Genomic DNA, 12,500 nt, shown 5'->3' with positions numbered 1-12,500 from the left:
CTAGGGCTCAGGTCCTCCGAGAGAGAGAAGGAGAGAATTAGAGAACGCACACTTAGATTCACACAGGACACCGAATTGGACAGGAGAAGTACTCCAGATATAACAAACTGACCCTAGCCCCCCGACACATAAACTACTGCAGCATAAATACTGGAGGCTGAGACAGGAGGGGTCAGGAGACACTGTGGCCCCATCTGAGGACACCCTATGTGTGGGGTTGGACTCTCTGACTCTCTGTGTGTGTGGTTGGATTCTCTGTGTGTGGGGTTGGATTCTCTGTGTGTGGGGTTGGATTCTCTGTGTGTGGGGTTGGATTCTCTGTGTGTGGGGTTGGATTCTCTGTGTGTGGGGTTGGATTCTCTGTGTGTGGGGTTGGATTCTCTGTGTGTGGGGTTGGATTCTCTGTGTGTGGGGTTGGATTCTCTGTGTGTGTGGGGTTGGATTCTCTGTGTGTGTGGGGTTGGATTCTCTGTGTGTGGGGTTGGATTCTCTGTGTGTGTGGTTGGATTCTCTGTGTGTGGGTTTGGATTCTCTGTGTGTGGGGTTGGATTCTCTGTGTGTGGGGTTGGATTCTCTGTGTGTGGGGTTGGATTCTCTGTGTGTGGGGTTGGATTCTCTGTGTATGGGGTTGGATTCTCTGTGTGTGTGGTTGGATTCTCTGTGTGTGGGTTTGGATTCTCTGTGTGTGGGGTTGGATTCTCTGTGTGTGGGGTTGGATTCTCTGTGTGTGGGGTTGGATTCTCTGTGTGTGGGGTTGGATTCTCTGTGTATGGGGTTGGATTCTCTGTGTGTGTGGTTGGATTCTCTGTGTGTGGGTTTGGATTCTCTGTGTGTGGGGTTGGATTCTCTGTGTGTGGGGTTGGATTCTCTGTGTGTGGGGTTGGATTCTCTGTGTGTGGGGTTGGATTCTCTGTGTGGTTTTGATAGATTTTTTAGTTATAGAATGGACTGACTCCTTGCTGTGGCTTCTGACCCTCTGTCAAAGAGAAAAGGAAGAGGAACCTCCCACACCCGCACACACACACCCGCACACACACACCCACACACACACCCACATGCACACCTGCACGCACACACACACCCACATGCACACCCGCACACACACACCCGCACGCACACACCCGCACGCACACACCCGCACACACACACACCCGCACACACACACACACCCGCACGCACACACACCCGCACACACACACACACGCACGCACACCAGCACACACACACACGCACACATACGTACGTGCACAAAAAGAAGAGGAACCTCCCACACACACCCGCACGCACACACCCGCACACACACACACACACCCGCACACACACACACCCGCACACCCGCACGCAGGCACACACACACACACACACACACACACACACACACACACACACACACACACACACACACACACACACACACACACACACACACACACACGGGCACACACACACGGGCACACAAAGACAAACACAGAGCACTAACTCCATATCTCTCTACAGCCCCCTCTTGTGGTCATGTGTATGTACTTCACCCTGTCCCCTGGCATATCCCATCTAACAATGCAGAATATTTAATTCATAAATAAAGATGTTATGTCATTGTTATAATAGATATATGTTTTAGTCCTAGACTCAGAAGACAATCTCTGGTTACTGGAACAATTCTGTCTGGGATCTCCAGTTTGGTTTAAAACTACCTGCCTGTGTTGTTTGTGTTGTGGAATCCAGTCATACAGCAGAATGACCTTTAACCCCAGTGTGTCTGGGGGCATTTAGTAGAATGACTGTAGTCTCAGGTGGTCTGGCTCTGATTCGACCCTCAAACTGTGTTTGGGTTGGATTCAAGCAAATCTACAGACACACATATTAGACTCTGGTTGACAATCACATTCATTCAGTCACCGATAGGTAATCACGTTAATTCAGTCACTGATAGGTAATCACATTCATTCAGTCACCAATAGGTAATCACATTAATTCAGTCACCGATAGGTAATCACATTAATTCAGTCACCGATAGGTAATCACATTCATTCAGTCACCGATAGGTAATCACATTCATTCAGTCACCGATAGGTAATCACATTCATTCAGTCACCGATAGGTAATCACATTCATTCAGTCACCGATAGGTAATCACATTCATTCGGTAATCACATTAATTCAGTCACCGATAGGTAATCACATTCATTCAGTCACCGATAGGTAATCACATTCATTCAGTCACCGATAGGTAATCACATTCATTCAGTCACAGATAGGTAATCACATTCATTCAGTCACAGATAGGTAATCACATTCATTCAGTCACCGATAGGTAATCACATTCATTCAGTCACCGATAGGTAATCACATTCATTCAGTCACAGTTCATAATAGCTGTACCATTTACCCCTGTCGTGGAAATATCCTCTATTTACCTAATTATGAGAGCAAACCACACACAAGTCAGAGTTAGTTATCAAAGTCCATCTTTAATTATATAAGCTCAATCACAACCCTGTGACTCTCAGATCAATTCAGTGTCTATCAATGAACAATGAATTCTCTGAGAGTCCCTTCCAAATTTCAACTGAGATCCTTTATAGCAAAGACACACAAGATAAGACAGCATCGGCATCATTCATTGTTCAGCTTTGTCTCCTTTCTCAAACTCAGAACCATAAACCAATCCTCCATATCAACAGGCATATATCAAATCCATCCTATCTTGACAAGATCACAGAGACACACTGACTGGCACACAGACATTGTTGAGCCAAGAGATACACGCCTGACCTCTCCCCTCTCTCCAGCCCAAGCAACTTAATCTTGACATAGAACAGATACTGCAACCCCGCCACAGTATTATACAACAACACCATTCTGATGAGTGTTACGGCTTTCTAGGTGGGAAAGAGAGTCGGACCAAAATGCGGCGTGTAGATTGCGATCCATGTTTAATAAACAAACGTAAAACACGAATCAATTACAAACACTACAAAACAAAGAACGTAACGAAAACCGAAACAGCCTATACTGGTGTAAATAAACAAGGACATCAGGACATTAAGGACAATCACCCACGAAACACTCAAAGAATATGGCTGCCTAAATATGGTTCCCAATCAGAGACAACGATAAACACCTGCCTCTGATTGAGAACCACTTCAGACAGCCATAGACTTAACTAGCACACCCCACTAAGCTACAAACCCAATACCAACACACCACATACAAAAAACCCATGCCACACCCTGGCCTGACCAAATAAATGAAGACAAACACAAAATACTTCGACCAGGGCGTGACAATGAGAAGTAACTTACAAACATATGATGAATATAAAACATCTGACCTTCCATGTTACCAACCAATTCTGATTATTCCACAACACCCCAAAAATAATAGCTGCATGAATAAAAAGAAACACGGTGTGTTTCATGTGTTTTATTAATGTGTGTTTCATGTGTTTTATTAATGTGTGTTTCATGTGTTTTATTAATGTGTGTTTCATGTGTTTTATTAATGTGTGTGTTTCATGTGTTTTATTAATGTGTGTTTCATGTGTTTTATTAATGTGTGTTTCATGTGTTTTATTAATGTGTGTTTCATGTGTTTTATTAATGTGTGTTTCATGTGTTTTATTAATGTGTGTGTTTCATGTGTTTTATTAATGTGTGTTTCATGTGTTTTGTTAATGTGTGTTTCATGTGTTTTATTAATGTGTGTTTCATGTGTTTTATTAATGTGTGTTTCATGTGTTTTGTTAATGTGTGTGTTTCATGTGTTTTGTTAATGTGTGTGTTTCATGTGTTTTATTAATGTGTGTTTCATGTGTTTTGTTAATGTGTGTGTGTCCACAGGGAGAAATCCAACAATTGTTGATCGTAGCCGACCCCAGAGCTGCAGAGACCTACTGTCAAGACTACATTCCCGACTGCCACGCCCCTTTACCCTACGACAGCCTATCACAAGAGACTGAGGAGGTGAGTTCCCTTTAGGCAGCCTATCAAGAGACAGGGAGGTGATGATGAGAGTCCCATTAGACAGCCTATTCTATGACAGGGTTATTTAGGTCACTAGCCAATGTTTACATGTCTCATCTCTCTCCTCCCCCTCTATCTCTCTCTCCCTCCCCCCCTCTCTCTCCCTCCCCTCTCTCTCTCTCCCTCTCCTCCCCTCTCTAGCTCTCTCTCCCCTCTCAATCTCTCTCTCCCCCCTCTCTCTCTCTCCCTCCCCTCTCTATCTCTCTCTCTCCCTAACCTCCCTCTCTCTCTCCCTAACCTCCCCTCTCTATCTCCCTCCCCTCTCTATCTCTCTCTCCCTCCCCTCTCTATCTCTCTCTCCCTCCCCTCTCTATCTCTCTCTCCCTCCCCTCTCCATCTCTCTCCATTGAGAGATTTAGTCAGACAGTGTTTGTTTTCCAGTCTTCCATGTTCTAGAGTTGTTAGCCAGTGTTCCATTAGCCAGTGTTCCATTAGCCAGTGTTCCATTAGCCAGTGTTCCATTAGCCAGTGTTCCATTTGCCAGTGTTCCATGTGCCAGTGTTCCATGTGCCAGTGTTCCATTAGCCAGTGTTCCATTAGCCAGTGTTCCATTAGCCAGTGTTCCATTTGCCAGTGTTCCATTTGCCAGTGTTCCATTTGCCAGTGTTCCATTTGCCAGTGTTCCATGTGCCAGTGTTCCATTTGCCAGTGTTCCGTGTCTTAAAATTCTGTATGCCAGTGTGCCAGTGTTCATGGAACATGAAACATGTGCCAGTGTTCTATGTGCTAGAGTTCTGTATTGAAGTGTTCTGTGTGCTAAAGTTCCGTGTGCCAGTGATCCATGTGCCAGTGTTCCGTATGCTAAAGTTCCGTGTGCCAGTGTTCCGTGTGCTAAAGTTCCGTGTTCCAGTGTTCCATGTGCTAAAGTTCCGTGTGCCAGTGTTCCGTGTGCTAAAGTTCCGTGTTCCAGTGTTCCGTGTGCTAAAGTTCCGTGTGCCAGTGATCCATGTGCCAGTGTTCCGTGTGCTAAAGTTCCGTGTGCCAGTGATCCATGTGCCAGTGTTCCGTGTGCTAAAGTTCCGTGTGCCAGTGTTCCGTGTGCTAAAGTTCCGTGTGCCAGTGTTCCGTGTGCTAAAGTTCCGTGTTCCAGTGTTCCATGTGCCAGTGTTCTGTGTGTCAGTGTACCGTGTGCCAGTGTTCCGTATGCCAGTGTTCCGTGTGCCAGTGTTATGTGTGCCAGTGTTCCGTGTGCCAGTGTTCCGTGTGCAAGTGTTCTGTGTTCCAGTGTTCTGTGTTCCAGTGTTCCGTGTGCCAGTGTTCCGTGTGCCAGTGTTCTGTGTTCCAGTGTTCTGTGTTCCATTGTTCTGTGTGCCAGTGTTCCGTGTGTCAGTGTTCCGTGTGCTAGTGTTCTGTGTTCCAGTGTTCCGTGTGCCAGTGTTCTGTGTTCCAGTGTTCCGTGTGCCAGTGTTCCGTGTTCCAGTGTTCTGTGTTCCAGTGTTCCATGTGCCAGTGTTCCGTGTGCCAGTGTTCCGTGTGCCAGTGTTCTGTGTTCCAGTGTTCCGTGTGCCAGTGTTCCGTGTGCCAGTGTTCTGTGTTCCAGTGTTCCATGTGCCAGTGTTCCGTGTGCCAGTGTTCTGTGTGCCAGTGTTCTGTGTTCCAGTGTTCCGTGTGCCAGTGTTCTGTGTTCCAGTGTTCCGTGTGCCAGTGTTCCATGTGCCAGTGTTCCGTGTGCCAGTGTTCCGTGTGCCAGTGTTCCGTGTGCCAGTGTTCTGTGTGCCAGTGTTCCGTGTGCCAGTGTTCCATGTGCCAGTGTTCCATGTGCCCACCTCTCTTCCTCCGTCCCCTGTTCGATTTAACTCCTGCCTCACTCCATGGCCTCTGAACACAGTGTGTGTGTGTGTGTGTGTGTGTGTGTGTGTGTGTGTGTGTGTGTGTGTGTGTGTGTGTGTGTGTGTGTGTGTGTGTGTGTGTGTGTGTGTGTGTGTGTGTGTAGGAGACAAAGCCTGCCAGGAGAGTGAAGGTGGAGGAGTTTGATGAGTTTGACTACAGTGACCTTTACGACGACCTCTCTGTCTCCACGGTTACCGTGAGACCTAACATCACAGAGTATGAGGTGAGAGGTGACCTCCACAGTACCTGACCAGACACAGAAAGATGGATAAACAATAAAACAATAAGTTGGAAAAAAAATAAGGATCTGGACACCATGTCTAATGTTGCTCTCTCTGAGCATTCCATTTCAACCATCCATTCATTCTCTCAGGATTGGACTGTTCTGTGGTTCTAATCAGAGAACTAGAATGTCATTGTGGTTCTGTGGTTCTAATCAGAGAACTAGAATGTCATTGTGGTTCTGTGGTTCTAATCAGAGAACTAGAATGTCACTGTGGTTCTGTGGTTCCAATTATAACCAGTATTCTAGCTCTAGTGGTTCAGCTCAACATTCTGAAATGTCTTCTTGTGCTACTGTTGACTGTGGATATGATGATGATGATTGGTTGTCTTGTGTGTGTGTGTGTGTGTGTGTGTGTGTGTGTGTGTGTGTGTGACAGATTGTAGAGTACGAAGACTACGACAATGAAACAGATGAGTACGAGGTCAGAGAGTATGAATACGAGGAGGAATTTGAAGATCGATACGGATTGGCCGAGAGGGAGAGGGCGGAGTCCTGGAACGGACAGGTACATCTCACAATGCAATGTCTGTCAGCAACTCAACACTAAACAACTACTCTTTTGTACTCTAACGAGAGATGTGTGCTTGCGTGTGTGTGTGTGTGTGTGTGTGTGTGTGTGTGTGTGTGTGTGTGTTCCTCTCTACCAGGAAAGAATAGAGAAAGGAGAGAAAGGAGAACAATCCTACTTTGGAGCAGTAAGTACACACACACACGCACGCACGCACGCACGCACACACACACACACACACTTCAGATAGCCACTCGTAATAATTTCATGTTTCCTCTGGCATCTTGCAGAGCACCTTAATCACAGGCCCCGTGGGTCTTCCAGGACCAGAGGTGAGTCACTGGTGTTATTTAGTGTATTCCGCTATACCAAGGGAGGGGAGGGGGGGCAAAGTATGACCCCCCGGGCACTTCAATCTGGCCCCTCGGGCACTTCAATATGACCCTCCGGGCACTTCAATCTGGCCCCTCGGGCACTTCAATCTGGCCCCTCGGGCACTTCTATCCGGCCCCTCGGGCACTTCAATCCGGCCCCTCGGGCACTTCAATCCGGCTCGCGAGACAAGAGAAGAAGATATACATTTTCTTACCCATTTTTCGTGGTTTTCAATTGGTAGTTACAGTCTTGTCCCATCGCTGCAACTCCACTAAGGACTCAGGAGAGGCAAAAGCCGAGAGCCATGCGTCCTCCGAAACACGACCCAGTCAAGCCGCACTGCTTCTTGACACAATGCCCGCTTAACCCGGAAGCCAGCCGCACAAGTGTGTCGGAGGAAACCTGGCGACCGTGTCAGTGTGCACTGCGTACGGCCCGCCACAGGTGTTGCTAGAGCACGATGGGCCACGGACACCTCGGCCTGCCGAACCCTCTCGTTGCAGTGCTTTAGTCCGCTTCACCACTCGGGAGGCCCCCACAAATGGATTTTAACCAACAATTGGTCCCCCAAAAGATGCGTCCCTCCGTTGAATTTCAAACTCTCGATGTGGCCCTCGAGCCCCTGCTCTATACTGTCTCTGTCACCCTGTTGTGTTACATTGGTTCAGTTTCTCTCTCCACTACACCAGTTGTGTTTCATTGGTTCAGTTTCTCTCTCCACTACACCTGTTGTGTTTCATTGGTTCAGTTTCTCTCTCCCCTACACCTGTTGTGCTTCATTGGTTCAGTTTCTCTCTCCCCTACACCAGTTGTGTTTCATTGGTTCAGTTTCTCTCTCCACTACACCAGTTGTGTTTCATTGGTTCAGTTTCTCTCTCCACTACACCAGTTGTGTTTCATTGGTTCAGTTTCTCTCTCCACTACACCAGTTGTGTTTCATTGGTTCAGTTTCTCTCTCCACTACACCTGTTGTGTTTCATTGGTTCAGTTTCTCTCTCCACTACACCTGTTGTGTTTCATTGGTTCAGTTTCTCTCTCCACTACACCTGTTGTGTTTCATTGGTTCAGTTTCTCTCTCCACTACACCAGTTGTGTTTCATTGGTTCAGTTTCTCTCTCCACTACACCAGTTGTGTTTCATTGGTTCAGTTTCTCTCTCCACTACACCAGTTGTGTTTCATTGGTTCAGTTTCTCTCTCCACTACACCAGTTGTGTTTCATTGGTTCAGTTTCTCTCTCCACTACACCTGTTGTGTTTCATTGGTTCAGTTTCTCTCTCCACTACACCTGTTGTGTTTCATTGGTTCAGTTTCTCTCTCCACTACACCAGTTGTGTTTCATTGGTTCAGTTTCTCTCTCCACTACACCAGTTGTGTTTCATTGGTTCAGTTTCGCTCTCCACTACACCTGTTGTGTTTCATTGGTTCAGTTTCTCTCTCCACTACACCTGTTGTGTTTCATTGGTTCAGTTTCTCTCTCCACTACACCTGTTGTGTTTCATTGGTTCAGTTTCTCTCTCCACTACACCTGTTGTGTTTCATTGGTTCAGTTTCTCTCTCCACTACACCAGTTGTGTTTCATTGGTTCAGTTTCTCTCTCCACTACACCTGTTGTGTTTCATTGGTTCAGTTTCTCTCTCCACTACACCTGTTGTGTTTCATTGGTTCAGTTTCTCTCTCCACTACACCAGTTGTGTTTCATTGGTTCAGTTTCTCTCTCCACTACACCTGTTGTGTTTCATTGGTTCAGTTTCTCTCTCCACTACACCTGTTGTGTTTCATTGGTTCAGTTTCTCTCTCCACTACACCAGTTGTGTTTCATTGGTTCAGTTTCTCTCTCCACTACACCAGTTGTGTTTCATTGGTTCAGTTTCTCTCTCCACTACACCAGTTGTGTTTCATTGGTTCAGTTTCTCTCTCCACTACACCTGTTGTGTTTCATTGGTTCAGTTTCTCTCTCCACTACACCAGTTGTGTTTCATTGGTTCAGTTTCTCTCTCCACTACACCAGTTGTGTTTCATTGGTTCAGTTTCAGTGTTTCTTAATCTTGATCCTGGTGATGTAAAGAGGTGGACATGAATGTTTTTGCCAATAACACACCGGATTCCACTAACCAAAGGTTTGATGATGTGTTGACTAGTGGAATCAGCAGTGTAGTGATGGGGCAAAAACTAAAATATGCACCTTTTTGGGTCCCCAAGACCAGGATTAAGGAACACTACCCTGTACTGTATATTGTACTGTGTCCTCTCTCCAGGGGGAACAAGGACCCCAGGGGCCCACAGGACTGGTAGGACCTCAAGGAGACCTAGGAGAACTGGTGAGTTACAAACTAACATACACTCTCTCTCTCTGTCTCGAACACATATTAACACACACACCTTCTGTCTCTCTCATGCATTTTCACAATCTATCTCTCAAAACACACACTTTCAGATGAACACATAAAGCACACCATACATTGTATCAGTCTGTCTCTCTCTCTGCCTGGGACTTCCAATTCAGAAAGTAAATGTCGTTCTTTATCATCATAATTATCTCCGTCCCCCTTCCTCAGGGTCCTCCAGGCCGGCCGGGTCTCAACGGGGCTGATGGGATACCAGGTCCTCCAGGGAACATCCTCGTGGTTCAGGTAAGAACACACGCCGTAACGTTTTGGAATGTTTATTCAAATCGTTCAACTGAAATTGTTACTAACATGTTCGCCACAAACACCACCCTTGTTGAATACACAGCTGGTTTATAAATCTCTGGCCCCCCCAGCAGCTCTCTGAACCACCAGGAGCCGGGTCAGTAGCCTGCAGTAACCCAGAAGCTCTCTGGCCCTCCAGGAGCTGGGTCAGTAGCCTGCAGTAACCCAGCAGCTCTCTGGCCCTCCAGGAGCCGGGTCAGTAGCCTGCAGTAACCCAGCAGCTCTTTGGCCCTCCAGGAGCCGGGTCAGTAGCCTGCAGTAACCCAGAAGCTCTCTGGCCCTCCAGGAGCCGGGTCAGTAGCCTGCAGTAACCCAGCAGCTCTCTGGACCTCTAGGAGCCGGGTCAGTAGCCTGCAGTAACCCAGCAGCTCTCTGGCCCTCCAGGAGCCGGGTCAGTAGCCTGCAGTAACCCAGCAGCTCTCTGGCCCTCCAGGAGCCGGGTCAGTAGCCTGCAGTAACCCAGCAGCTCTCTGGCCCTCCAGGAGCCGGGTCAGTAGCCTGCAGTAACCCAGAAGCTCTCTGGACCTCCAGGAGCCGGGTCAGTAGCCTGCAGTAACCCAGCAGATCTCTGGCCCTCCAGGAGCTGGGTCAGTAGCCTGCAGTAACCCAGCAGCTCTCTGGACCTCCAGGAGCCGGGTCAGTAGCCTGCAGTAACCCAGCAGCTCTCTGGCCCTCCAGGAGCCGGGTCAGTAGCCTGCAGTAACCTCTTCCTGCCACCGGGGGGGGGGGGGACTACTGTGACCAATATTTATATATATCTTTTGTTTTTTATTTAACCAGGCAAGTCAGTTAAGAACAAATTCTTATTTACAATGACAGCTTACCCGGGAGCAGTGGGTTAACTGCCTTGTTCAGGGGCAGAACAACAGATTTTTACCTTGTCAGCTCAGGGATTCGATCCAGCAACCTTTCGATTACTGGTCCAACACTCTAACCACTAGGCTACTTGCCACCCCTCACTCTAACCACTGGGCTACCTGCCACCCCTACACTCTAACCACTGGGCTACCTGCCACCCCTATACTGTAACCACTAGGCTACCTGCCTCTAACCACTAGGCTACCTGCACCCCCTACACTCTAACCACTAGGCTACCTGCCACCCCTGCACTCTAACCACTAGGCAACCTGCCTCTAACCACTTGGCTACCTGCCACCCCTACACTCTAACCACTAGTCTACCTGCCACCCCTACACTCTAACCACTGGGCTACCTGCCCCCTACACTCTAACCACTAGGCTACCTGCCACCCCTACACTCTAACCACTAGGCTACCTGCCCCCCTACACTCTAACCACTGGGATACCTGCCCCCACTACACTCTAACCACTAGGCTACCTGCCCCCCCCCCTACACTCTAACCACTAGGCTACCTGCCCCCCACCTACACTCTAACCACTAGGCTACCTGCCCCCCACCTACACTCTAACCACTAGGCTACCTGCCACCCCTACACTCTAACCACTGGGATACCTGCCCCCACTACACTCTAACCACTAGGCTACCTGCCCCCCCCCCTACACTCTAACCACTAGGCTACCTGCCCCCCACCTACACTCTAACCACTAGGCTACCTGCCACCCCTACACTCTAACCACTGGGCAACCTGCCCCCTACACTCTAACCACTGGGATACCTGCCCCCACTACACTCTAACCACTAGGCTACCTGCCCCCCCCTACACTCTAACCACTAGGCTACCTGCCCCCCACCTACACTCTAACCACTAGGCTACCTGCCACCCCTACACTCTAACCACTGGGCTACCTGCCCCCCTACACTCTAACCACTGGGATACCTGCCCCCACTACACTCTAACCACTAGGCTACCTGCCCCCCCTACACTCTAACCACTAGGCTACCTGCCCCCACCTACACTCTAACCACTAGGCTACCTGCCCCCTACACTCTAACCACTGGGCTACCTGCCCCCTACACTCTAACCACTGGGCTACCTGCCCCCCTACACTCTAACCACTGGGATACCTGCCCCCACTACACTCTAACCACTAGGCTACCTGCCCCCCCCCCCTACACTCTAACCACTAGGCTACCTGCCGTCCCAACGCTCTAACCACTAGGCTAACTGCCACCCATGTAAAAGTCTGCATTATGTCTTTAGTTCCAATGAGATGGAGACCCACTAACATACGCGTGTGTGTGTGTGTGTGTGTGTGTGTGTGTGTGCGTGCGTGCGTGCGTGCGTGCGTGCGTGCGTGCGCGTGCGTGCGTGTGTGTGTGTGTGTGTGTGTGTGTATGTGTGTGTGTGTGTGTGTAGTTCCAGGCAGGTGGAGTCCAACTAACAGGACCAGTGATATCAGCCCAGGAGGCTCAAGCCCAGGCCATCCTACAACAGACCAAGGTAATGACAGAAACATCACCTTATATTTGACCATAAAATAACCGCACTGTTACAGCCGACCACAGTGATGACCATAATATAACCATAATATAACCATAATATGACCATAATATAACCATAATATGACCATAATATAACCATATATAACCATATTATAACCATATTATAACCATAATATAACCAAATATAACCATAATATAACCATAAATAAACATAATATAACCAAATATAACCATAATATAACCATAACATAACCATACTGTTACAGCAGACCACTGTGAGGACCATAATATAACCATATATAACCATAATATAACCATATATAACCATTATATAACCATAATAGAACCATTATATAACCATAATAGAACCATATATAACCATAATATAGCCATAATATAACCATAATATAATCAAATATAA

The 12,500-nt window shown here is 47.8% G+C and overlaps 1 protein-coding gene across 1 annotated transcript in view; it reads left to right on the top strand.

Annotated features, from left to right (window-relative positions):
• The window catches only part of LOC135533047 (collagen alpha-1(XI) chain-like), a 111,038-nt gene that overhangs the window by 20,640 nt on the left and 77,898 nt on the right, over nt 1-12,500 (top strand). The window contains 8 exon segments of the mRNA XM_064960443.1: nt 3,843-3,965; nt 5,959-6,078; nt 6,518-6,646; nt 6,789-6,836; nt 6,940-6,981; nt 9,281-9,343; nt 9,581-9,655; nt 11,994-12,077. Of these exon segments, the coding sequence (XP_064816515.1) occupies nt 3,843-3,965; nt 5,959-6,078; nt 6,518-6,646; nt 6,789-6,836; nt 6,940-6,981; nt 9,281-9,343; nt 9,581-9,655; nt 11,994-12,077 (684 nt within the window).

This window comes from Oncorhynchus masou, chromosome 5 (genome assembly GCF_036934945.1).
Source record: "Oncorhynchus masou masou isolate Uvic2021 chromosome 5, UVic_Omas_1.1, whole genome shotgun sequence".
NCBI lineage: Eukaryota > Metazoa > Chordata > Actinopteri > Salmoniformes > Salmonidae > Oncorhynchus > Oncorhynchus masou.
The sequence above is the reverse complement of the archived record's forward strand: the minus strand, read 5'-3'. Positions and strand labels throughout refer to the sequence as shown.